The sequence below is a fragment of the Etheostoma cragini genome, chromosome 1 (genome assembly GCF_013103735.1).
Source record: "Etheostoma cragini isolate CJK2018 chromosome 1, CSU_Ecrag_1.0, whole genome shotgun sequence".
Taxonomy (NCBI): domain Eukaryota; kingdom Metazoa; phylum Chordata; class Actinopteri; order Perciformes; family Percidae; genus Etheostoma; species Etheostoma cragini.
The window spans coordinates 19,415,370-19,443,149 of record NC_048407.1 but is presented as its reverse complement, the minus strand read 5'-3'; the positions used below and the strand labels follow the sequence as shown (position 1 = coordinate 19,443,149).

At 38.8% G+C, this 27,780-nt stretch overlaps 1 protein-coding gene and 2 long non-coding RNA genes across 5 annotated transcripts in view; 2 read left to right on the top strand and 1 right to left on the bottom strand.

The window, feature by feature from the left end:
• zfhx3 (zinc finger homeobox 3) overlaps positions 1–6,917 on the top strand; it is a 136,123-nt gene extending 129,206 nt beyond the window's left edge. For 2 of the 3 annotated variants that reach the window (XM_034872605.1, XM_034872435.1), the window contains one exon: positions 295–2,021. In XM_034872605.1, coding sequence (XP_034728496.1) covers positions 295–2,021 — 1,727 coding nt within the window. Of the gene's footprint in view, positions 1–294 lie in introns of all 3 variants that reach the window. The other variant, XM_034872511.1, reaches the window with a different exon arrangement.
• A 9,460-nt stretch (positions 6,918–16,377) lies between these two features.
• Positions 16,378–26,525, bottom strand: LOC117949124. The gene is made up of 3 exons (XR_004657628.1): positions 26,403–26,525; positions 22,918–22,923; positions 16,378–16,387 (listed from the first exon to the last, which is right to left on the bottom strand). It is a non-coding gene; the product is annotated as an uncharacterized LOC117949124 (long non-coding RNA).
• On the top strand, positions 16,489–27,236 carry LOC117949129. The gene is made up of 3 exons (XR_004657629.1): positions 16,489–16,500; positions 25,011–25,017; positions 27,038–27,236. It is a non-coding gene; the product is annotated as an uncharacterized LOC117949129 (long non-coding RNA).
• The last annotated feature ends 544 nt before the right edge of the window (positions 27,237–27,780 follow it).

The window sequence follows — 27,780 nt, the reverse complement described above, 5'->3', positions numbered from 1 at the left end:
GCATAATTTAAGGCCTGTTGCCATTGTTGACATCTGTGAGTACAGAATCTCCTTGTCGTCTTAACTGTTCGACCCGCAAATGCCAGAACAGACTATACAAATGGCTCACCCTGACCAACATGAGCTTTTTATCATTCTATGTTCATTTACCTCTTTTGTGTGTATATTATATAATGGCACAATGTATCTTATTGTGATCCACTTATCTTGTGTTCTTTTTCTTTTTAAATCATTTTGAATTCATCAAAGAAATATAACGATTAATCTTTTGTTTTTATTTAAAACAAATTCCAGCTTTAACTCCTCCAAAACCTTCAAACCTCCTGAACATGCCTGGTGCCAGTGTTCCCTCACCTAGCCTCCCCACATCTGGATTACCCAACAAGCCTCCCTCCTCATCGTATCTTGCTGCATCCAGCCCAGCCCAGACCAACACGTCTGCTTCCCACTTAAGCCCCACCTCCACATCCAACTCCACTTCCATAACCACCCAGTCCAGCTCCCGGCCTGAACCTCCCAAAGAACGTGATTCTGAGAAGGTAAGAGAGAAGGAGAAGTCCAAGGAAAAGACAGAGAAGCCCTCAACCCCATCGTCAACTGGAAGCACCCCTGCCCCTTCAACTTCTGCTGCCAGCGCCAAGAAGGAGAAACCAGACACAGCTGTACCTGCCACCTCAATGCCCACACCTGGCATGGAGTATGTGGTAGACCCTGCCCAGCTTCAGGCGCTGCAGGCTGCTTTGGCGTCAGACCCTACAGCTCTCCTCACAAACCAGTTCCTGCCATACTTTATGCCTGGCTTTTCCCCGTATTACTCCCCACAGATCCCCGGGGCTCTCCAAGGGGGCTACCTGCAACCTATGTATGGTATGGAAAGTCTCTTCCCTTACAACCCAGCATTGTCACAAGCACTGATGGGCCTGTCTCCAGGGTCCCTGCTGCAGCATTACCAGCAATATCAGCAGAGCTTGCAGGAAGCACTACAGCAGCAGCAGCGGCAGCTTCAGCAGATCCAGCAACCCAAGGCGAGCCAAACTCCTGTTCCCCCTCAATCCTTGGGGGATCGCAAAGAATCTGCCAAAGATCCAGTGAAAACAGAGGAGCGAAAGGGCAAACCCCATAGTGAACCGCCCACTTTCTCCACCTCCTCTCATAATAAAGTACCCTCTGAGCAGAAAGAGATGGATGGCAAAGCTGTGGACCCCCATCTAGACCAGTACATCGTCCCCAAGGTGCAGTGTAAACTGGCATGCCGCAAGTGTCAAACAGTTTTCACCAAGGAAGAAGCGGCTATTACCCACATTAAATCAAACTGTTTTTTTGGTCAGTCTGTGGCTAACCTGCAAGAGATGTTGCTGCGTGTCCCTGGTGGCGTAGGTGCAGGGGCTGGAAGTCTCTATGACTGCCTGGCTTGTGACACTACGTTGGATGGGGAGAAAGCACTCAGTCAACACCTGGAATCGGCATTGCACAAACACAGAACAATCAAGCGATCAGCCAGAAATGCCAAAGAGCACGCTACTAGTTTATTACCTCACTCTTCAGCCTGCTTCCCCAATCCTAACACCGCATCTACCTCGCAGTCTGCCACTCATCCCATCAGCAACCCCCCTCCCCCGCCAACAACATCAGCCACCATGCCATCCTCTGCTGTCTCCTCTTCCCTCTGCTCCTCCTCTACTACCCCACTCAACACCACAGCTGCCGGGAAACCATGGCCCCAGGCCCCTTTCTCCAGAGCTTCAGCTGGGAAGCCCAATGCCAGTCCCTCCTCTTCTTCCTCCTCTTTTCCTCCAATGTCCTCACCTTCAACGGTTACCTCAAGTTCATTGAGCACCTCAGGAGTTCAGACCTCGATACCAACAGACGTCTTTACCGACGAGTCTGACTCTGACAGCAGTCAGAAGTCAGCCGAAAGGCTTGGCAGGACGGCGGAGGAGCCGCAGCAGCCTGGCTTTGTCAAAGACAGTAGTAGATGTAGTAAACTTGCTAGTGTAGGAACAGACTCCATCAGATTGTAAAAGAGCTTTCGGCGATGGACAATATTTAAAAAAAAAAACACACAAAAAAGACAAAAAAAATCACAAATGGAAAAAACATAAAAAGCAGCAATGTTAAAAATACATTAAAAGTATACAAACCGATTTCAGAAAAAGATGTGTAAAGACTAACTGCAATTCCAAAGCTTGTAACCAAAAATTTAAATGTTAGTGGATTGTTTTCCCATATCAACATGCTGGTTTTCGTTTTGTTCTTTCATTTTTGTTTTACTCAACTGAAATACATGCATACTAATATATGAGAATAGAAAAGGTCGCTGCAGTTATGTTTTGGGTGATGTTAGAGGAATGCTGTACTGTATGGCAATGGACTGCCTCAAAGTTGACAAATGGCCCAAGAACCTGTTTGAAGAAATACAAGTCAACAAGTTGTCCCTTTGTTTTGTAATAATTTCTACTCAATAGCACAGTCACAAAAAGCCAGTATGTACTGTATGGGAGAATAGTCTATCAGTTTTCTTGCTATTTAAGCATTCAGAAAATGGCTTGCAAAGGTAAAAGAATAATGTAATGTCTATTTTATTCTCAGGTCAACAGGTCACAGAAGTTTTTTTTCTGTTACAGAAATCCATGTTTTACACCTTTTGTTTCCAACAGGAGATATGCATTTTTTTTCTTTCAGAACTTGATTTAATAACAAAGTTTTAAGTTGAATGAAATTTTAATAAGGCATTGTTTCTGGGCATTCAAAAAGGGTAAATGATTTACTGATTTTAAAATTGGAAATCCTTTTAAAGGGGGAGGGAAGGGATCGCAATCCCATCATACCCAGATAAGGAGAGCATTGCAGACATAATGGTCGATAAAAAGAGTTTTGATTGAAAAAAACAACCTTCTGTATTTATGATAGATATGAACATTTTTGGTGTTAAGTAGATTGTTGCATTGGAAATGAATTTAAACAGTATGGTAGGTTGAAAAAAAAAAAACTTTGTGTACATTTAGCTTTTGTATTGTTCAACTTTAAGACGCTTCATTTGATGTTGTCTTGGTCATTCCGATAGACTAGATTATGGACAGGTAATTTATCTCAGCTTTATTTCTGTCTTATTCTCAAACCTTTGGGAAAAAGTTCACCCAAATGCCCCTCCTGACAAGGCAGGATCCTCTTTTAGAATTATTTAAATTTTATGGTTTGGTTGGTATTGCGCTAACCAAAACAAAAATGATCCTGGGTGAAATATTGAAAGTTTTATTTTATTTAATTTTTGTGTTACCTTTGTGCACTTATCATTGTCTGACTCCTATTTCTCACTCTACTTGTTCCTCTCTTCGCACTTAGTTTTTCTCTGATCTCCTGTGTTTGTAGATATGTACACTACAAAGCAGGTCTTTTGTTTTTCATGTAGTGTGGCTACAGTATTTATTTTCATTTTGACATTTTTGTTGTCATAAATGAAAATGAAAAAAGAATACTAATAATAATTCTCACGCTTTAAGACAAAAAGAAAATCCAAAGACTAAACACTTTTCACCATTGGTGCATAAATATGAGAAAAGAGGCTTCTTTATACTTAAGGATTTGTTGCTGTTTTTAGAGGAAAGAAAACAAAGTTTTAAAAGATAAAGGAGTACGCATCAGAGTTGCCGTTTTTGCTTCTTTGCAAGCAAACAGGTGGCTTTTTTACGTAAATACCAAAAACCAAAAAGGGCCCTTGTCCTTGCATTGTGGAGTAGCACCGTTACAGAGCCATTGCAGTTTGTAAGATAGAGGTTATTCATCTTTTTTTGACTTTTTTGTCACATTCAAATGTCCATTTTTTTTTCTCAAAGAAAATGTATAAGGTCTGGTCTTCAAGGACATACGTTTTGCTGCTAATGTAGAATTTTGAAAGAAAAAAAAGTACCTAGATGCATGCTCATTTTGCTTTTGGCTAAGCTTTAACTAAAACAAACAATACACCAATTTCTTGCCTCTGCAACACCTTTTTGTTCTTGTTGCAAAAACGGAACTTTGAAGACTGTGAATATATGTTCCAAAGGACATTTTGCTGATTTTCTTTTTGAACAGACCAATGTTTAAAGCCAATGATCTATAACGTTTGTAAAGAACAGTGCATTCCAAATATCACAATGGATTTTTCTTAAGCAAGGACTGATCCTGTTTCATTTAATTGCTTTTAATTCTCTCAATCTATTTTTTCTCATTTTTAAAGTGACTGTAAACTGTTGTGTAATTCTTTTCCATCATTGTTTGCTGAACAACGTGACCTCCATATGTCATTTTGTGCTAGCATGGAACATTGCTGAACATCCCTCCATCCAGTTAAGGTTGTATCTTACTTGTTAAAGCAAGTAATAGTGGTTACCAAAAAATGTATATAATACATCTGGTACTGATGCGTCTGATAGGTTTCGTAACATTTATGACAGTCAACATACAACTAGCCTCAGAGGGAAATGATGGCTGTTTTGCTGAGGTGTGGTTGCCCCATTCCTGGGAAATCCACCAGTGACGTGTCCCATGTGTCTGCAGGGTGCCACTTCCACACATAGATTACAGGTTTTAAAGGGACATCTTCATTCCAAAGCATTATTTCTGGAAAAAGTAGGAGGTTTTTTGAAGATGTCCCTTGATTTCAAATAGCAAGGATGCTTTCATGTCCAAAGAAGTTACCAACTTAATTGTATTGCAATGGAAATGGATGAGCATAGGTAACCCCGCCCTCTCAGTGACGACTTTTATTTTAAAAACCAAAACCAATACATATTTGAAATTTGAAAAAGTACTTTTTGGCCACTCTTGTATAGTCAATATATTTGCCCAAATGAATACAAGGCACATCTCAGAGGTGTGTTTAAAGTGCTTTGTCTTGCAGAGCAATGTGATTTGGTTATAATTCTACAGCATGCTGTTGAAAAGTCAGGATATTTGGTCTGCAAGCTTGCTACTTCTCTAATGTCCAGTTCCCTGAAATACTGTTCATGTACTTTCTTATTTTGAAAAATTCTTAAGTTGTACAGTTTTCTCAAATGTGTTTGCTTTATTTTATTTTCAGACAATGTCAGACATGTATTATTTTCTTGTAAGTCTTTGTATTTTAGTTTGTTTATATGACTTTTTATCATAAATTAACACTAGCTTTAATTTGAATTGTTGACATTATGAAACAAAAAACATGACCTTGCCACTTTATGGTGTGATAATGTTCTTTATGTTCATACTTTCTGCTTTCTTATTTTCAAAGTGTAATCTTTTGGGCTCTTTTGTGGAAGAAAATGTTGAGGTCTCTACATCAGATTCAGCCAGCGTGTGTGTGTGTGTGTGTGTGTGTGTGTGTGTGTGTTTCATAAGAGTCAGCATCAATTTAATTTTTTCTTGTTTGCCTTTTATTTTTTTTTAATATGTTACACACCAAAACAAACTGAACCACAAAGCTGGATTATGAATAACTGAAATTTAGACCATCCAATTTTAAATTAATGATCAGAAACGATACCGAAGCACTGAGCAGTTTTTACTTTGATTGAATTCATGAACGTGGCCAAAGCTTTATGCAGTTGATACACAAAGAAAAAAAGTTACAAGTTGTGCTCCAGACAAGTGTATATTTTATTGTGGCACAAAACGCTATTGTGGATAATTGGATCCACTGACGTACATTGGGATACTTGATTTTGATGGACATTTACAAAGAGAGAGATGAAGACAAGGTTTTGCTGTAGAGGTCATCTTTTGCCCACTGTGAAAAGGAGTGTGTACCTGTATACAGATATAGATATATTTAAAACAAGACATCAACTTTTGTTTATGTTTTTTTCGAGATGAAGAAGGAATGAAAAGAGGAAAAAAAGGACTCTGGGAAACTTTGGAGATCTCGTTAAGAGGACATGAGAGGTTGTGGGCACACCAAAACTGGACATGGGAGCCAAAGGCAGGCTCAAAACAGCTTTAAAACCACCTCCTTATTTGATTACTGACAACTCTGTAATGGGAATGGACTCTGGAACAATGGACATGTGTGACACAGAGAGGAAAGTCCTTAGGTGAAACTGAACTTAAGTGGCTCCAGCCTCTTTCTCCTTTCTGTCTGTCTATTTCTTTCTCCAGCTCTGCCTCTGCTTCTGCTCTTTGATGGACATTTTCCAAATTTCAGGACAGGATGGACAGACATGCTTGCTTCATTTCTCCCAGTTCATGTTGCTACCCGTTTCATTTCCTTGTGCTTGTCTCTAGTTGACAAGTTAAGCTCTCTAGTCAAATGGCGGCTCACCCCTCTCTCTGTTGATTATATAATCTAAAAAGAGAAATTAATAACAGAGAGCGGGGACGGGTTCTCAAAGCTTTCATTCTTAAAGAGGCAGTTACACTAAAAAAGCATATTAACCAAAATTAACAACCAAACTAACAACCAAACAACCATTTGCTCCAACTTCAAAGATGAACTGTTACTTGGAGCTCTCTGTTTCTTTTGTGACTTCTGGTGCCACAATGTTTTTTTATGCTTTAGTTTTTCTTTTTGTTTCCTTGAATTACTCCTCCTTTGAGCCTCATAAGCATGGCTCTGTGGCTCCAGGCAGCCCATCCGAGGGTAGAAAAAAACAGCCTTGCAATGTACAAAAAAGAGCAAGTTAAACCAAAAATGTTGTTCTTGATGTCTTTTCTATACTGTAGTCTTGTTAGCTTTTTTGTTACTGTAATTATATGATGAAGATTTCCAAACTGTACCAAATTACATGGAAACTAACATACATACAACCACATGGAACTTCAGACTTTTAAAGAAACTTTTGTCACAAAACCTTGTTGTCCTAGTTAAGTTGATTGTAGATGGTAATTGAATATACTCCTTTGAAAATATTTCATCAAGTATGTTTCTTGCTCATTGTGATACATTAAAAAAGTATGAGCATAAATTGCACTGGTGTGGACTCATCTTTGGCTGTTTTGGGATTTGATCACTTGCTGTCTACGAACTACAACTTGGCAGAACTCCAAGAATTGACAAAAAATAATTACAAATTTTCTCCTGTTTATTTAAAAAATGAATGTGATACAAGGGCCAAAAACGTTTTATTTTAACCATAAATATTACGGATATATTCAAAAATATTGTAAAAGACCTTTTAATATTAAGAAGTTTTGGTTCATTTTTTTGTACTTGATCACAACAGTAAGTAAATGTTCCATTGTTTCCATAACAATGGAAGCATACATAATTCCATAATGGTTTGCTTTACAAATGAAAAATTCTAACCCTGTGTTTACATCAAGATCACTGATTGGGCATTTATGAGAAAAACAGATAAAATGTAATTATAATTTACAGGGTAGACTACATTGTAATTCTATATTTTCTGTAACACAATAACCATTGTTGAGGATCAGTTTTGACTTTTTGAGCCAGAGTCTGTGCAGTAGTATTCTATAACAACGACGTTAAGTGCTCCTCAGATCTCTGCAGGGAAAAAATCCAGACAGCTAGCTAGAACGACTAAAACAACTTTTGAATGTACACGTTACACCAAAACGAGTTCCTTCCCGAGGAAATTTTGCGGCAGCCGTGGGGCTCCGTGCAGCGCTTATCGCAGTCAATGACTATTGGTTTAAAGAAACGTCAACAAACAGGGCGTGTTTTTCTCCCATGCTGGAATGCTGTGTGGTCTAGCCAGACCCACCTCCACAGCGCCATGAAGGAAGATCTGGCAATGTTACACTATTGCAGTAGCGAGCGGGCTGGAGCATCAAAGTCCTACCCATACACCCGCCCGACCAATCACAGCTGTCAGTCATGATGGTTCACCCCGTTTAAGGCATCACAATTAAAATTGCAGCATAAAATAGTAAATAGCTTGCAAGACGAGGCCCAGTGAGCGTACTGCTGGATGTTTGTAAAATGTTAGCATATGAGGCCCGGTTGTCACATACAACAACAAAACAACAAAACCATTTACCTGAAATGGCTAATATTCACTACATCATAGATTGTTTGTTCAGTGTCTATTTTACAGTCTGCATCTCTCTCCACCTTTCAAATGCTGCATCAATGTTAACTCTGGAAACAAAATCCAACATGCACAGTTAGCAGTGGGTAGTTCAGGGGGCCTGGGAGTTTGGACCATTCCCTATGAATACCCAGCTGGTCCAGCTCTGCCTGTTGAAGGGATGATTCAAAGTAATTTCACCCTAGGGTCCTTTGCACCATGACCTTGAGCCAAACAACCCTCCTGAAGCTCTTTTCCCATTGGTGGACTAAGCGCTATCAGCCGAATTATTTAGTGCAGGCGCTAATGGAACCAAATATGTATCTCGTAAATTACCACACTAATAATAGTACCAAAATTCTCCAGGAGTAAAAATAGGTGCTGTACTCATAAACCAAGGCATTGGAACGTTTGTAAGTACACCAGTAGTTTATTTTACCCTTGTATGGTATTCGGGTCAAATTGACCCATTTCAAATTTTTACAAGAAGAAAAATGGTACAAGTTACATTTGTTTCTACCTGAAAATCAATTACGTTATCTTATTTGATGTGATAAACATGTATTCCTGACTCAATTCAGAAAAAAATGCTGGATAGGACCATTTGTGTTTTTGCCATAGTGGCTTTTCAACATGAACCTTATGTCAAAAAACGAATCACACTTCCATTTTTAATTGTGTTCTAGTAGTGACTGATTGGATTCCCTAAACATATACTGTATGTTTTGTAAATTGATTGAAGTTGAGATAAAGACAATATTTGATAATAGATTTTGAAGTAAAATCTTATTTCAGAATTGTTTTTAAAACCCCAAATAAGTCACGGGTCAGTTTGACCTGAGGGAAACAAGAGGGTCCCGAAAGTGCAGACAATACAAGGGTTAAACAACATTTGCCTGAAGGCTTCTACTCTCTGCTCGAGGTCATGGTGCAAAGGACCCTAGGGTGAAATTACGCCAAACCATCCCTATAAGCAAAATGTATTTCTCAGACAGCAGACATTGAGGTACAGCAACAGAGGGACTGAAATTAATTAACACTTATACTCCCCACTGATACTGTTTGTTACAGTCAACTTGTACCAAGAGCCAGTAAGATATTACCGATTGTGCCTTTAAATCTATAGTGTTACAAACAAAAATGGCTTAACACTGTTTTAATTGGTATGTAGAGAGAACTTGTCAGATCATTTCAGCCTCTGAAATTATATCTGCTCATGCGTTATCTTTAGACAGCTGATAGAGATTGTAAGTTGCATTTTGAACACATATTTAGGCAACAACTTCTTAATTTGAGGTGGCTGTGTGCAACTAATGTAATTAGAGGCACTGGTAATGAAGCCTGGAAAAATGGAACCTAAAATTAGATTTGTTTAAATTTGGAAGGAGTATGAATTAATAAAAGAATTGTTTCTTAAATCATTTCTGTTAAAAGTGCATTGAAACTGTGATCTTAAAATAACCATACTTTTGGGTGTTTTACCTCACCCAAGTATGGGCAAGACTATATTGACTACGCACTAAAATAGTGGAGTTGCAATGCATTGGAATTTACATTTACAAACTGAAGACACTGTTGTTGGTGGTGGTGGTGCAGTGGACATGACACATATCTTTGGTGTGGGATATCTGAGTTCAATTCCCTCTGTGATACATCTACCAATATGTTCCTGAGCAAGACACTTAACCCAGATGGCACGCAACCTCTGACATATATAGCAATTGTAAGACGTTTTAGAAAAAAAGCATCAGATGTAATGTCATGAAAGAGTTTTTGCATGCATTTCTTTTACGAACAAATATGGGAACCGTTAAATTGATATTTTGGTTTACGTTATTTAAGGCAGGCATTATTTATAAGATTATGGCATTATTTCTTGCTTGACACTTCTTCTTTTGGCACTGGTTGTCTTGTGCAACATTTATGTCATATTAGAGAGAAAAGCTATGAAATGTACAACAATTAAATGTCATCAGAAAGTATATTAAGAAAAGAAATGCCTCATAGCACAAACCCAAAACATTGACCATATAGACATATATATATATATATATATATATATATATATATATATATATATATATATATATATATATATATATATATATATATATATATATATATATATATATATATATATATATATATATATATATATATATATATATATATATATACTGTATATATATATATATATATACATGAACATCTATTTTTGTTATGTTTCCTAAAAGGAGTTTATGTTCTGAACTGCTCTGCTTCTCAGAGAATATGGCTGAATTACTTTATATCTTTATAAGTGTAACACATTCTCAGAAACTTTGTTAACTATCATGGCACTTTGTATGGGAAATAAGAAAAAAGCTCAAATTTGAGGCATCAAGCCTTTGAAGAAAGTTTAAGGAAGAGGCCATCCTGTGTCAAGCAACAGGCAAGATTTCTTGGCCATGTTGAGCCAATTAACACGCGAGGGCACATCCCGAATGAATTAAAAACACTCTAATCCGATCAGTGTGAAAAGCAAGGCCATTTCCTTCACAGGCCTGGACCAGATGGCACTAACACTCATATGCTGCATTGAAACCGGCCAGGTCCAGTCACACAGTGTGAAATTGGGTTAGTGCCTGAGTCTAACACAGGCCCTGGGCAATGTGAGCTCCTAAACCCATTCTCCCCTGGTCTTAAGGTAAAGGGCCCAACATGCCAATCTTTGGCCCCATATTTAATTATCATTCTCAATGCACCTCACTAACTCAGTCATTTCAGTCAGAGGTGGAGCTGACAGCTTCCTAGAGTCATCTGTCTCTTTCGACCAGTCAACCTTTTACATATCCCAAGTAGCCCCCAACATACCCCAGAATGTTCTCTTTGGTGGTACAGAAGACAAGCACAGCTCTGTTGTATAGAATATCACAGGCTCTGTTGTACACACTGACACAAGCTGGGTGGTGTTAACATGCCAAAGTTCTTGCTTGGATAATGGCTTGTTGGAGTTTCCAAAGCTCTTTAGGATCAGCTTTCAAACTTTGCAGGGACAAAATGGTGCAAATGTTGGATGATTCTCGTCAAAATGACTACAAAAGCCGTGGTTGTGCTATGTTATCTTGGGCCTTGTTTTAAATAAAAAACATAGCTCTGTCTTGGTTGTTTGGCTTAAGGTTGGTATTACCATTTAACACCACAAATGCAGAAAATGAGGAGCAGAAGCTGTAAGGGAAACCACACTACCACACATCCCAGCATTCAATTCTACACAGATAGTCAGGGCACCCTGCCTCCATCTAAGTGTCTGCCAATGTGTCCCTGCCAATGTGACCTATAACACAGTGTTCACAAATACCCAAATATGTGGTGCAATAAAGTACCTTATGTCTATCAACATCATCCGGTATGAGGATACATTTGATGATGAACTGCAAAGTAAAAAGAGTGTAGACTTTAAGCCAAGCATTGTCACTCATACTAAAAGGGTTGAAGGCTTTAGGAACATATTTAAAGTAGAATTGGGTGTAAACTGTTCTGAACCGCATTGAAGTAACAAATTGGAGTGTGTCACCAGCAGATACTGTGCACATCCTGAATATATTTGCAACTAAGCCAATGAAAGACCTAGCTAAGCTGGTCTGTTTTGCACATGAGCAGCTTGCACTGCCACTGTCAAGGGTTAACCTCTGACAGTGGTGGTGAAATAACATAGATGACCGTGAAGAATAGGAATTTCACCACCAAGCCTAAAAGCCACATAGTCCTTCTTTCCACATCACATACCCAACTGCTCCCCCCTGTTTCCATCCCCACATACACCTCTCTGGCCACATTGTCTTCCTTCCCTATCAATGTCAAAGGCAAATTATGCTACAGCCTTGAGGACAGGTCAAACTAATTCAATCTAATCTGTGACTCAGTGATTGGTGATTGAAGATTAAAGGGATGAAAAATTTAAAAGGCAGAACTCAGATTCTTTTGAATTACAGCCTTCCGTTTCCTGATCAAAGTGGGTTGACACATCCTCACATCACTTCATATTGTATGCCCAGAAAAAAAATATACATATCAGTGTTAGCCCCCACCTGTGTTTGTTAAGTGAGTGGCCTAGAAACCCTACTGCCTAAACTCTACCTCGCTGTCTTCCCACCCGCATAGGACTCATGCTGGGGTAGGTGTGGCGGGTGTCTTGGCAGGCTCTGGGCCTTGCCGGAGCATTTCCCGTCTACTGAACACAGGATCAGGTGTCACCATTTTCACAGCACCTTCTGGTTCTGTTTAACAGGAAATGAGGTCCATCAGAAGAACTCTGACCAAAACTGAGCCAGAATGGGCCCTGACAGGCAGGAATATTAGCTTGTGACGGCAGTCAGTAATTGAATGATCGGCTCCCCCCACTCACTCGTAATGAAGAGAATATGTGCTGGGAATGTGTTTGTCCTTCTCTATCCTTCATCTGCCCTTTTTCTTTCCTTGTTCCCCCTATTTTTCCCCTTAATAAATCATTTGTGGGGGTAGAAACAAGGGATCATTTTACTTCACTTCAAAGTGCTTCTCATGGTGTCATTTCTGTAACCTCAAAGTGATGATGCTTTAAAAAGGCTTTGGCTGAGCTCTGCTTCAGCCTTTACATGAAGCTGTGCTGATAGTGTCGTGAGAGAGTGAGCTGTAGTACATGAGAGATCAATTATCACACCTCATTTTCTTCGCATATGCAAAATGATAATGGGTGGACCATGTCAGACCCGAACCATCAGGTGGTGTATCCTTTTTCCATAAATGTGTTTCACAGATTGTCTGAAGGGGTCTGTTAAATTGATTTAACAGTTTAAAAAAAGGGAAAGAATTTGGCTTCTCCTTGATCTGTCTTCGAATGTCCCTCTGCGGACAAGATTTAAGAGTGATAAGCTACAGAATAAGCCTAACAATCAGTGTTCTATCACTACACACTACACTTTCACATTGGAAGATTTGTAGTGTTTTCTGTGTGTTTGTCAGTAAACAGTAGAATACGTGTGTATCTATGTATGTTTCAGCGAGACAGAGTACATGTGACACAAAGGAGGCACAGGTGAGGGAAGGTGATGCTGTTGAGGAAGCGGTAGGCAAGGCTTTGAGGTGCAGCCTCATATTTTACATAGCTTTGGGGAGAATGTCAACTCTCAATAATAATACTACTACTAATAATAATTCTCAATACAATAATTACTTTGAGACTTGTTCCTAGTAATACTTCTCTGACTTGGGTTTTGTATTTTTTATTTTTTTTTCAAACCTTAACCAAAATCGGTTGTCATGTATTGCTGCTGGAATGCCTGTCAGACTGGGCCCTGACCCTGGGCTGGCTGCTATAATGATGGGAAGATGAAAGAGCCAGGCCCATTCCCAGGCTGCCCTGTTAGGGGGTGCAAGCCTGTGAAACGGAGAGATAATGTAGACCAGGTGTGCTGTGGATGCCTGAGACACTCCTCACTCAGTCAGAGAGCTCCTCTCACTGAGAGGGAGGGCACACTACCACTGTTGAAAACTGACTGGGCCACAGTCCAATTTCTCCCTCCATATCACGCACATACTGTATGTAAAAGATATACATAGCAATAACTATGTTAAGTTTAAGCTTAAGTTGTTTGCGTTGCACATCTACCAAGTGGTGCACCTGTGTTTGCACCTTTTTTCCCCTCATAAAAACCACTTTGTATTCATAAATGTGAAAATGTGGGCTGAACGTCAATATTTTGCTTGAATTATGTGCAAATGGTTGTCTCTGTGGTATTCATAAACATGATAATTTGACCATTCAGAACAACTATTTTGAGCATTTAGCCCTTTGTATCTGTCAGTTATTTAAAATAGAAAAGTTTTAAAAGAAAGGTCAAGCAGACTGGCCGCAGAAGTGTTTCTAATTGGAACAGACAGGCTTGCAAAGCTCTGCTGTAATTACGAAAATAATTAGCAGGCAGCTAGCAGAATCCAACATTCCATTTAACATCAACAATTTAACCCTTTACAGGAGCCCTCTTAGAACATATTTCAAAGATCCATGCAGACATTGTGGGAGAATCAGTCTGCCCCTCTACTGTCTTCTACAGGAGGCCATTAAATGTCAGTTGAAGAGAGAGCTAAAAATGGTGAAGAGGGACTCAAGTGAAGATAAGTCCTCATTAAAGCCTTCTCCATAAGAGCTTGTTGAATGCTAAATATTAAACATTGATTACATACAAATAGGAATGACTCTTTTATCATCACTGACTATGGTCGTCCTCAGATTATCGCATAATTAAATCTAACAGGGTCCTACTGAGTTCTTTTTATCGAGTGAGTGAATTACTAATTATTCCCACATGAATACGACGCAATCACAGTGTCTACCATATGAACAAGCAGGCAAAGGTAGTCAATTCATGAGAATGTGAGAAATTTGTGGTAAGGCAGATTTCTATTTGATTTAATCTATCTGGCTATTAAAATGGCTGTCACTCAAGATGGCTTATCTTGTGAGCCAAAATGCAGTTTCATGTTTTATAATATAACTTTTCATATTGGGAAATCAAACAGTCATTTTTTTACCAGATCGTTTTAGGGGAAACCCAAAGGGCCTACTCCAAGTTTGAACTGCGTGTCTGTCGCGACATACCCAGCAGTGGTTGGTCTACAGGACAGGGTAGGCGAAACTAACGCAACACACTCCCTTTAACTCACTTTTGTGTGAAGTGGCCTACTGTTTTTTTTTCCCTCTCTCTCTCGCTCTCTCTCTCTCTCTCTCTCTCTCTCTCTCTCTCTCTCTCTCTCTTCTGTTATGTCTTGTTTTACTTCCTGTTTTGTGTTTTCCTGCCTTCCTGATTGTCTGCCCCTCCCTGATGTGTTTCACCTGTTCCTGAGCCCTCGTGTCACCTGTCCCTTGTTTCAACCTCGTTACCTTGTGTAGTTAGTCTCTGGGCTTTGTCTCAGGTCAGTTCATCGTCTTCCCGTCTTGGTTTTTCCTGCGTGGCTCCTTTCTGGTTGTTTTTCCCCTGTCATGTCTTCTTGATATCTTCGTTTGTGCCTGCCTGCCTCAGGACACTTTTTGTTGTAAGTCTTTTTTTCAATAAATACCTCAACTCTGCATTTTTTTGATCCAAGCCTCGCAATTCCTTACATACTGTTAAGTTCAAATAATACAACTAACCTATACAGTAACAGTTAGTCAAACACAATCTGAGCAGTTTGACTAAAAGTATCTGTTATGCTGCAAACCTTACTTAATTCCAGTTGTGAATCATAGGCAATTAATCTGCAGCATACAGCCTCGAGCCCAGCCCTACCCCCAATCCACACTCACTTCCACATACCCTACCCTTTGGTCTTTGTCCTTCTCATTGTTTTTCTCCTATAGACATGATACTCTCAACGTATCATACTCACTAAACATTCAATTTAAATTGTTGCCTATACTGCTGCAGAATGAATTAGGCCGCCATTTCAATGCTACAGTCATCCAACTCATATAACAAATGCTAGGCGGTCTTCCCACAATGTACTCTTTTCCTCTTTTCTTCCCTTGATATATAAATTTTTGACCAAACGTCCCCGCTTGACTACTGTAACGAGGTATGATGTATTGAGCCTTGGCTGTTGCCATGGAGACAGCAGTTCCCTCTTGCTTGTCATTAGAGCACAAACAAGCACTAGCATCTAATGTCATTCCAGTCAACACGAGAGAGAGTGATGAGAAAGGAGAGACTGTGTTGGGTCCCTTACTCCCTTTTCTCAGTTTGAATGTTTTTTTGTGTGGAATATTTGGGTTGTACTGGATGTTATGGGCCAACATACTCTGGGCTGGGGCATTGTATCCGTATACACCCAGGGAGAGGCACATTTACTTTGCATGTCTTACATCCTAGTGCTTTGATGTTGGCCTGCAAATGGGAATAGGGGCTGGATGTCACACAATACATGACCTGTCCCCTATTTGTTTTGTCCTGTCCCATGCGTTGGCTCTTAAATAATTATAAATGCATTTTCTATGAGTTTGGATTCATTTTATGCTATGCTTTAGAATGCAACAGAGAAATGTGTGTAAAGTAAGGTGTTTATAGTAAATATCTGTCCCAAAGAAAGGGAATTAGGACTGCTTTGATGGACAGATGACATTACGTGCTTCTCATTTTTTTACAACTCTGATGAAATTACCGGCTGATTGAAATTTGCTGAAACCGGCTGAAATTTGGAAAATGCTATGCATCTTTTTCTAAAGTAGTATCTTTTTAGTTTTGGGTAAGATAATGACATTATAACTGAGTGAAAGTACTACAGGAGTTTTGGAGCATTCCAGTCTATTTTATTTTCATTTAAGATACAACTTTTTTACTTGTCTCGGCATGGAAGTGCAACTCATTTTCTGTTCCTTCTCACCTCATTTCGGTTTTAATCAGTGGCTGCTTTCTAGTCCCGTTGTTTGAGGTGAAAGTGTAGCCGTATGCCTCACTGTCTTTTCTTTGAACATAATCTCTTCCTCACATAGAACAATAATCCTACCTTATTTTCTCTCTCAGTGTTGGTCTTTTATTTCTTCCAGGTGTTAAGGCTCTGTCTCCCTTGCAAGCAGATGTGCTCGGGAAAAAATGCCCTTTGAGTTGTGCTATTTCAAACTGAATATCAAGTTGGCAATGCTCTCTGAACGCAGACAACTAAAAAGACCAAAATAAAAACTAGGTGAATGAGTATTTGCATTGAAGAAAAACAGTAAAAGATGTGGGAGATTGATAAAAACTAATGCGATACAGATCAAATCTGTATACTGTGTGCACAAATATACTCACAAAAGAAACTGCTACTCAGAAAAAGCAGAGGCAGAATCCAAGGTAAAGAAAAAAATAATAAAATATTTCTTTTGTTAAAGCTACAGTAGTTTTTGTGATTCATGGGTACTGCTGGACACCACATCTGTTGGTGAGCTGTCTGTTGACTGGTTATGTTTTGTATAAAGGTATACAAGTTTTATGTAATATGATCTGAAATGAGATTTTAATTTTTAATTTTACTGTATTCACTTTCCTACAGTGATCATTTAGCTGGTTACACAATAACAGCTTTACACTGGTTGCTTTATAAAGACGTTCTCTACTAAATAGTATATGAGATGTTGCTTGATGCCTTTTTTAATGCCTTTTTTTTTTTTTCTTGATATACACCTGCCAAGACTAATGTTAGATTTTGCAGACAGGAAATGCAGAGTCTGTAGCAGTTGTATTATAGACTCTAAAATATCCATTTTGGACTTTCTCCTTTTACTGCAAGCAGCTAAACTGAGATCACATGTACTTGCAATGAAAAGTGGCAGGAAATTGACTAAACCATTGGAAATCAATGGAAAGTAAATGTGCTCCCTAAGTACAAGTGAACAGCTGATAGCTTCCTTGTGGCTACCTCTCTCGCTTTGCCTTTCTATCGCTCTTTTCCTCTTTACTTTCTTCTATACCTATAACCTTCTGCCTCTTTTGTTCACATTCTCTTCATCTCTCCATCTGCTGAGCCAATATGTACTCAACAAAAAATACGTGATGTCATGATTTTGTGTCAGTGTCTAAATGGAGTGCAGACAATCTATTACTTGTGTCTGTTCATTGAGTAGATGCCATGTCAGTGTAAAAGGTACAGATAAAGCAGTAGGTAATAGGTGTTGAACTTTTCTCAGTGTGACAACCCCTTGAAAGGGTTGGGTATGCTATCTTCTGCAAACAGTGTGGTTAACCTAATTGTTAGGGCTGTAACGATAAACCAAACCCATGATTCGGTTCGTATCACGATTTTCAACCCACAATTCCATACAAACCTCAATTCTTTCTTGTTTTGGAGAGGGGGTTTCAGTCGGGATGAGAGCTGACAACAGCCCCGTCCCGGAGACACATCCACAGTCAGCCCCCAGCAAGCCACTATCAGTAGAGCAATTCAAACCCGGTCAGCACTTAACTCCGGTTCTAAGGACGCAAACGGCTGTTTACTGAACAGACGGGAAACAGACCCAGACACCCGAGTCAGAACAGCGGCCATTTGTAACGTTACACCTCTGTTAGTGTTACCGGTCCTCTCCTCCCAAGAGAATCCCCCCCTCGCGTTTAGCCTTCTTTACAGTTACGTCTTTACAGCCCAATTTACCCAACAAAAGGGGGATAAGGCACCAAAACAACTCCTTTTAATAGTAATTTAAAAATGTGGTAGCATTGGATCTGGACAGGAGGGTAACTCCGGGAGCCTTCTCCACAGGTTCATGGGTCTGAGTGTTGTGATTTCACATTTTATTTTGTTACAGCCCTACTAATTATGTACAGACTCCATTTAATCAATCGGGGTAAGTATTAACAAAAAGAAAACAATGCCACAGCTCAACTCGTAGTTAATTATTTTTTTAATTGCTGAAAAATAAGGGTGCAATGCATCCTTTGCAACAGTTAAGTCAAAAGTTTCTTTTTCTGCCTGAGATATTGTTTGAAACACATGGACAAACACTTGAAGAGTTGATGTAGTAAGTCAACGTTAAAGGAGCTTTAATTGATGTTAAATAACTCCCATTGACAGAGAAGTAAACAAGTATTTGCTGTGTAAAGAATCAGATATGATAGAGTAATGGCATCCTGAGCAGAGAATTAAGTCACACTCCTCCTGCGTGTGTTGTAATCTGAGTTTTTCTGTTCTTCATAGTCCGGTTGTGCATGCATGTTGGCTGTGAAAAAAGGTATTTTGTGTATTGGGGAACAGTCTGTGAGAGCCATATGGAGGCAATCTCAGTCCACTGTTAAAGACATGGGAATGTATTTGTGAGATGCATGATTACTCCCATGCTTCAAAAAAATCTTATCAGCAAAGTTAGAGATATAATGCACAATTGAAAGACAAACAAATGAAGTCATGCAAGGACACCAATCTACAGTCACTCGACAGTTATGATTAAAATTGTCAATGATTGTCTACAGTATAAAGCATAAGGAAATAGTGCTTAAAAGGTACCCTGTGGAAAAGTTTAACACTATTTGCGATTTACACAGTTGGTGGCAGTAGTGTGTTGAACGCAAAAAAAGAAATAGTTTAGAATTACCTCCGCAGGCCACCTTTAATGCACAGAGAAAATAGGATTGGAAAAGAACTGAGGGCATGATGACAATATCCTGATAGCTTCTGTCTTAAAGCTACTAATAGATCACCCCATGGGGGGGGGGGGTTCATTATATCTGTAATCAACATGGTGTATTGTCTACTTTTGAATTACTAAGACTACAATAAAAAACCTGGTAAACAATATTAAAGGGAAGATTTAATCTTTTGGCTTTACAACTGGCACAAAAGCCTAATAAAGCTCTGTATGTAAGCAACATCTGTACCTTAGTAGCTCGACAGATACTGGACTTTTGAAGCTGATACAAATACCAATGTTTCAAATGTAAAAAAAAATTCAATATATTGTCCAATATTCTCAAAAATTGGCTCTGTGAATGTCAGCATCCTTGCTGACTTATTTCTTTCATGTTTGAGGTTATGTAGGCAGATGACCCACTATTAAATCCATTAAAAAACGTGTACCCTCAATATTTTGTGGGCCATGTTTTATTAGGATTACATGTTGAATGTTTCCGCTAAAGGGAAAATATTTCAAATTTTGAAAATACTTCTTTTATTTAACAGTTTGGGACACATTAACTACCATTATTGTTGTTTACTAAGTAACCTTTTCATTTCAAAAGCTTGTTTGACTTTGACTATGATCTCAAGGTCCTAGCTGAGAGTTTTCACAATTATATCCCTGTCAAGGATTACTTCTCTCTGTCAATTTACCAAGTTTGAAGAAATAAAATAAAAAGGCTTAGGCAATTCTTTCATGATGCCAGGTCCCATGCACTTTTAGAGGATATTAATCCCAATCCAGGCCTCTTGTCCCACAAGAGATCAATGGACGAAGTGCAAAATCAATAGATTTTCATAGAAGTTGGCCTACGATCTGTCTCTCTCTGTATAGCATTCAAGCAGATCCTACTGCCAAGTGACTTAAGTAAAAACTGTTAAACTCAACACTTATTGAGCCTGTGGGGGTTTTCAGAGTGAAGGAAGATCTTGATATACAGTACATCATAGTTCAAATAGAAAGAACATTTTGATGATATCTTTGAAAATATGTTTTTTCTTCTTTTTCCAAAGAGTAGCACAGCTCATGTGCTATTACTAGCTGTTATGCATGAGTGCATTTACTGTGCTGTATATATTATGAATGAAGAGACGATACTTCTCCAAATATGTGGATTGCATAAAGAGAGCAAGGGGCTTATGGGTAAAAGAAGTCTTGTGGAATTATTTTATATAGTTTTGTTGGTGATGCTCTTGGCTGTGTTACTTGCATGTTTCCTAAGCAATTCTTTTTATAGTAAGATGGAGTCATCGCCTGGAAAAATTAAGGTTTGGGTAAATTAGGAATTTATTGAAACAGAGGGAAGACATGTAAACAAAAAATTATTAAAACAAAAAAGGTTTTTATGTATTTCTCTTTCCACCCACACCACCTACCCTCTTTCTTTCTGCACAGACTGGGGTGAGTGTGACCAGGCAGGGGTTAAATCCATTGCACCATAAAAAGGAGCTGTTCATAAAATGGAGGAATAAGAAGCAGAAATAATATTTCAAGTATGATTAGTTCATCCGCAGGGCACCTTGTGCGATTGAGAAAGGGGGCGAGAGTGGGAGGGGGAATTGTGCACGGCAAGCAGTAAATTATATCTAGCCTTTGAATGATTCCTGCAGATCCTATTACAACAGTGAGGGGAACTGGGGAATGGTGGGGGGAATGGGGCAGTTGGGAGAGAGAAAAGCAGCAGAACGAATCGGATGAATTCTGTTTCCAGCTGTCCGAATGATGGGGGCGATGAGGGGGTGTGTGGGAGGGGAGTGCAGAGAAAGGACAATAAGACAATAATTTGTTCTCCTCTCTGAAACATTGTCATGTAGACATGCAAACACCCAGTCTCCAAACACAGCTTATTCTTATTTTTACTCCAACCATTTTTCCCCCCTTAATTTTACATCGTCCTCCTGTCCAATGGAGAAAAACACTATCACCCATTACCACCCCTGCACTACTCCACTCTCCCTGAATATTTGAGAGGCGCTTGTCTGCCATTTGTCACTTTGACTGGTGATATAGTAGCTGATAGTGGCATTAATGTGCTGCTGCTGCAGATAGTCCTCCCAGGGAAACAGAGATGCTGAATTTATTCCCCCACCGCCTCAATTTTCACAGTCCTTTCTTTTTAATGCAATAGTTAATGCCTTATTGTTAACATGTCAAAAAATCAGCTGTACTCTGTACATGTATTTTCAATCATACCCATATTATGAATAATACATGTAAAATTCAACTAATGCTGCAATTCATGCTTTTTTAAATCTATGCATTCTTGTTTGATATTTCCTTAGGTCTTAAGTCTTGAATTTATACATGTGACTATTTGTATTTAACAATCTGTATTCTACACACTTATTCATCCTATTACTACTTGGTGTTGCAGCTTAGTTTAATTTGATCTAATTGAATCCAAATACAGTTTGAGTTGACAAATTAGATGACAATAAAGGAAATGGAAACAAAAGACTTAAAAACATTTTCTTTCTTAAATTAACTTTACTAAAACATTATGAAGATGTTTTTGACAAAAAAATTACAATTTCACCAAATGTTGATGCTTTTTGTGTCTAAAAACAAAGCTGGGCATAATGGATAACATCTTGAGGTGTACATTGAATAATTTGAATTGAAAATGCAATTTGTGAAGATGAATCATGTGTGCAACAGGACACACACTAGTTTGTTTGAGATTAGAAATGTGTTGACATACATCACCTAAAGCTAAAAAATCCTTGGATATGAGGGTAAACAGGTGAAGTGTTGCAGAAATATCAACAGTAGTCAACTGCTTATCGGCATCACATTAAAGTATTTGTCCTTTACCAGTTAAATCTGTCTTGTGAAAGTGAGTTCATGCAGTAAAAGATTACAAGGTTTGATTTGACTAAGATATAACATTTCAAAGAGTTCTAAACACAGGAAAAAGAAATTATGCAGTAACTACAAATCTCAGGCTGCATGTTGAAGCTTGAACATTTTTTTTCAGTTATTTTTGTTAACATGATGAGGTTTGTATTCTCAATCACCTCATGAAATGTCCCTCTAGTCCACCATCGCTATTCTGAAGAAAAAACGGTTTGATTTATTGTATGTTTGAGTTCATTAATTAAGCCTCATTTTGGCAAACTGTTAGATGGTGGGTGACTGCCAAATCAGAGAACAGAGGGCCTGGACATTTAATGCAGAACATTAATAACAGGGGAGGAAGCAAGGGGGAATTAAAATGAAAGAATTCTGCACCCAACATCCCACTTTAATTGCAAATTTAAATTTCCTATAATGGATTCTGACATCTCAAGTCACCAAAATCAATCATTCTGAAGGGAATTATTCCTCAATTAACCTGTCACCCCCACCACCACCACCCTGCCTCTGCAGGGCTTCAAAGAGAAATGAAGAATTCTAACTAATTTCAAATATGAAGCAGATTCATAATTCACCCTTCTTTCACACAAAGTCCTACAATCTGAAAGTCAAGCAAAGCAGATGGAGATGATAGCCTGCTCAAGTCACCTGAAAAGTTAGCCTTATTCTTATATTCCTATAGTCCTCTTTTTAGCATTGCTAGCATTAAATAACTAGAGTCTAGACCACATTTTATAATTTACAAGGACCCAACAGGTCTAGTAGTTCCTTCCAGAGCAAGCAACAGTTACGAGGAAAAACTCCCTTTTAGGAAGAAACCTTGCTCAGAGGAGCCTGATAGCTGAAGTTACTGGCTCCCATTCTACTTTTAGAGACTCTAGGAACAACAAGTAACTCTGAATTCTGGGAGCGCAGTGTTCTAGTGCGACAATAAGGCACTAAGAGCTCTTCAAGATGGTGCTTGACCATTTAGAGCTTTATAGGTCATGAGAAGGATTTTAAATTCAATCCTGTATTTTACAGGAAGCCAATGCAGAGAAGCTAATAAAGGAGAAATATGATCTCTTTTCTTAGTTCTTGTCAGAACACGCGCTGCAGCCTTCTGGATCAGCTGGAGATTCTTAAGGGGCTTATTTGAGCATCCTGATAATAAAGAATTACAGTAGTCTAGCCTGGAAGTAACAAATGCGTGGACTAGTTTTTCAGCATTATTTTGAGACAGGATGTTCCTAAATTTGGTAATGTTATGAAGATGAAAAAAGGTTGTTCTTGAGGTTTGTTTTACATGGCCGTTAAAGGATATATCTTGATCAAAAATAACTCCTAGATTTTTGACAGTAGTGCTGGAGGCCAGGGCAATACCACCCAGAGTAGCTATATCACTAGATATTGAAGTTTGGAGGTGTTTAGGGCCCAGTACAATAACTTCGTAATAACTTGTTGAATTTAACATCAGGAAATTGTAAGTCATCCAGGATTTTATATCACTTTGCATGAAGTTTAGCTAACTGAATAGTTTCGTCTTGATTGATAAATATAATTGGGTGTCATCCGCATAACAATGAAAGTTTGTTTAGTGTTTCCTACATTGCCTATACAGTATAAGGAGAATAGAATTGGTCCAAGCACTGAGCCTTGTGGAACAACATGGCTAACTTTAGCGTACTTACAGGATTTATTGTTAACATAAAAATTGAGATCAATCGGATAAATATGACTTAAACCAACTTAGTGCGATTCCTTTAATGCCAACTAAAAGTTTTAGTCTTTGTAACAGGATGGTATCGTCAGTGGTGTTGAATGCAGCACTAAGATCTAGTAAAACAAGTACAGAGACAAGTCCTTTGTCTGCAGCAGTTAGGTCATAAGTATTTGTTTAGCAGTGCCGTCTCTATCTATGATGCTTTCTAAATACTGAATGAAAGTCCTCAAGTAAACTATTGCTATGTAGAAAATCACATAACTGATTAGCGACTACCTTCTCAAGGATCTTGGAGAGAGAGGGAAGATTAGAAATGGGTCTATAGTTTGCAAAGACCTCCGGGTTGAGGGAGGTTTTTTTTCAGGAGAGGTTTTATCATTTATTATTATTATTATTTCGTTCTCTTTCTACCTTTAATCGATCAAGGCTGAGCAAAATTAATTCACATGAAAATTAAGTACAAATGCTAAAACAGGCTCAGCAATGGGATGGCCCATAAACGACAGTAAAAAAAAAATCCACGCAGTCAGAATGAAGTTAAACAACATTTTGTGATTATGAGCTGAATTTCAAATTCAATGGGCTAGAAGGAATTATTATTTTAATGGCTCAAGGCCAAGTCACCTGCTCTCTCTTTTTCTGCAAAAAAGTGAAAAATATTCCCATATTACAGCTATCCGTTCAGATCAAAAATTGCTGACTACTCCCAAAGATATCAATGCTGCTTTCCAAAACTTTTATGCAGACCTATAGAAGTCTGAAGTATTACTGGATAAAACTAAATGTGACACCTTTTAACAAGACTTAGAACACCCTACGCTTAAACAAGATGATGTACATCGTCTTGGGGAACAAATCACTCTGACTGAGTTGAGAGGTGCTCTAGTGGGTATGAAAAAAGCAAGTCTCCGGGATTGAATTCCCCCAGAGTTTTATGTCACCTTTTGGGAAGAACTGGGGCAATACTTTTTAGCCATGGGCCACAAAACTTTTGAAGTTGGTGCCTTTTTTAATGACATGAATGCCGCCCTGATTATTGTATTGCCGATACCCTATAAGGACATTACTAAATGTGGGAACTATTGACCATTATCTATCCTTAATGCTGAAATAAAAAAGTTTTCGCCCGTATACTGGCGAATGTTTTTCCTTCATTACTTAATATAGCCAATACAAACTTTGAGTGTGTCTATGGTGACACCCTCAAAGGTGGCGAACAATGGCAGATAAGGCTAAGAAATTGTTGTAATTCACTACCTGTTAATACATTGTTGGTTTCGTGGTCTCTCATGTCCCGCAATAATATTATAGAGATCCAGAGTTGAGGGAGTGGTTGGGTGGGGTGGGGGTCGCATCTAGGTTTTCTTTAGAATTTTTTGTAATATTTTCTTTTTATTGAAATATTACGATTTTGTAGCCGGAATGATGTACTTGTGTGAGTCTAAATACAATAAACAGTTGTTCACAAAAAAAATCTTGAAGGTCTATAGGACAGACGCAGTCTAAGTATATGTCAGGTCTTTCTACTGCGTTTAAAGGTGAATTGTTAGAAATTGAGGGCAAAGGGTGATGAATTTTGTCTCTAATTGTTATCATTTTTATCATTAAAGAAACTCATAAAGTCGTCACTACTCAGAGCTATAGGAATAGATGGCTCAATAGAGCTGTGACTATTTGTCAGCCTGCTACAGGGCTGAAAACAAACCTTGGGTTGTTCTTATTTTCGTCTATTAGTGATGAGTAATAGTCTGATCTGGCATTTCTGAGGTCTTTGTTATAAATTTTCAGACTGTCTTGTCAATCTAAACAAGACTCTTCCAGTTTGGTGAAGTTTCCTTGAGATTTGTTTTTAATTTGGAAGTTTGGGAGTTGTGCCAAGGTGCTAGTTTCCTTTGCTTCATCATTTTCTTTTTGAGAGGAGCAACAGAGTCTAAAGTCATCTGTAGGCAGGTCGTAGCTCCATCTACATATTTATCAACTTGGGAGGGAAAGGGCCTCTGTTGTATTAAGGAACGGATTTAAATTAAATGCTGTTGGAATATCTTCCTTAAATCTAGCTATAGCACTGTCAGTTAGGCATCTAGTGTAGACGTTTTTATTTACTTTAGTGTAGTTGGGTGGTAAGAATTCAAAAGTTATTAGAGAATGGTCTGATAATAAAGGATTCTGTGGAAATACTATTAATCTTAAATTTCAATGCCATATGTCAGAACAAGGTTGAGGGTGGGGTTAAAACAATGAGTGGCCCTATGCACACTCTGACTAAAACCAATTGAATTTAGTAATGAGTTGAAAGTAACACTAAGGCTATCAATATCAAAGTACTTTGTCTGATTTAAGGACTACACCTGACTTTTGGGGGACAGATCCAGCCGGGGACAGGTCACCAAAATCGGGGACTGTCACCGGAAACCGGAGACGTCTGGTCACCATAAGCTACTGGGTGCTGGCTAGCTACAGAAGCATATGATTTTGATTCCATGGCGCGGAGCAGTGCCTCAAACTCACTAAGCCTTGCCTCCAGAGCAGTGAATATACAACATTTATAACATATATATAACAATACATGTTATAAATTTTGTATATTTTGTTTTGACTAAAGGAGGCAGAGGATTAGCTAAACATTTAACACACAGAGCAAGAGAAAGAAGGAGAGGGAGAGGAGTTGCTAGAGTAGCTAACAGCATTTTAACAATTGAAGGATCAGCGAGGCAGTCGTTACAAGAGAAGTATAAGTGCTTGAGTATAACTAATTTAAGTTAATTTAAATGCAATCCAGGCAATTAGCCGCTAATTTAAACACTAAAGCAGAGTTAGTTTTGCTCGAGCAGCAGAGTAGCGTCTGGAACACCAGGAACACCAGGAAGTGAAACAATGGGCTTACCGTAAACTTCAATACGTCATCACCTATAGCACCTATAATAGGTGATGCCTTTGAGAAAATGGAAACTCAGATAGGCCATCTGGAATCTTCCTCCTTCTGAGGTCATAAGGGGCAATGTTACAAAAATCACCTCCCCAGCAAGGAGGGGAATGCCATAAAGCCCAGATGTAGACATTATGCTGCTTTGTTTCTACCACCAACTTGCTCTTGAAGGTCCCATGACATGGTGCTTTTATATAGGCCTTAGTGGTTCCCTAATACTGTATCTGAAGTCTCTTTCCCAAAATTCAGCCTTGGTGCAGAATAACAAATTACAAACACTGAAGCCAGTCCCACAATGAGCTTTCCTTAGTACGTGCCATTTCTGTGTCTGTAGCTATTGAGGATTTGGGGGGGGGAAGGCGGGTAAGGCCTTGACCAACTGCCACTTTGGTCGTTTGAAAGCCATGATGTCTCTCTCTTTCCCATCGCAGGCCAAATTCTCTGGGCGGGCAAAGCCAAGAAAGGGGAGGTACCTTTAGTCCTTATGACCTTATAAGGAGCAAGATTCCAGATTGGACCATCTCAGCTTTAATTTTCTGAAAGGCAGAGGAGCATACCCAGGGCTTGGTTTACACCTCTCGCCATTTCTAGCCACTGGGTGACCATATAGGCAGGCTGGGGGAACGCATATTAATGGTAAACGACGTCATAAAGTGACCTTTTCAATGACATGGGACCTTTAACTACTGTGCTTCCTCTTAAGAAGACCTAATGTTTTATTGTTTGTCACATAAGTACACTGTTCTGGGGTGCTGTTTGTGCCATGTTCCTTTCATTTCAAGCTCTCACAAGCACAAAAGGATAAAGGAACAACCATTGAAAAGTTGCCTTGACATTGCTTGCATTTTTAGCACACACTAATACCACAATCACTAAAAATGTTCAGCTTAAAAATCAATTAAGAGCAAGTCAGTGGGAAGAACGAACAAAAACAATCTCTAACTTTGTCATTTGTGAAATTCCTTTCCTTATTGGGGCAGTGGAGTTGACACACTGATTTCACTTCTAATTAAACTCATAGTTACGTTTAACATGTAAATAAATCAACCTTACTTTATAATAATTAGGAGCTCTTGTATCCCAAGAATGGCCTGGATCTATTCATCTGCATGCCAAACCATTATATTTTTTAAAAGACATCTACCCTTGTAAATGTCACAAGCATTTCATTTTG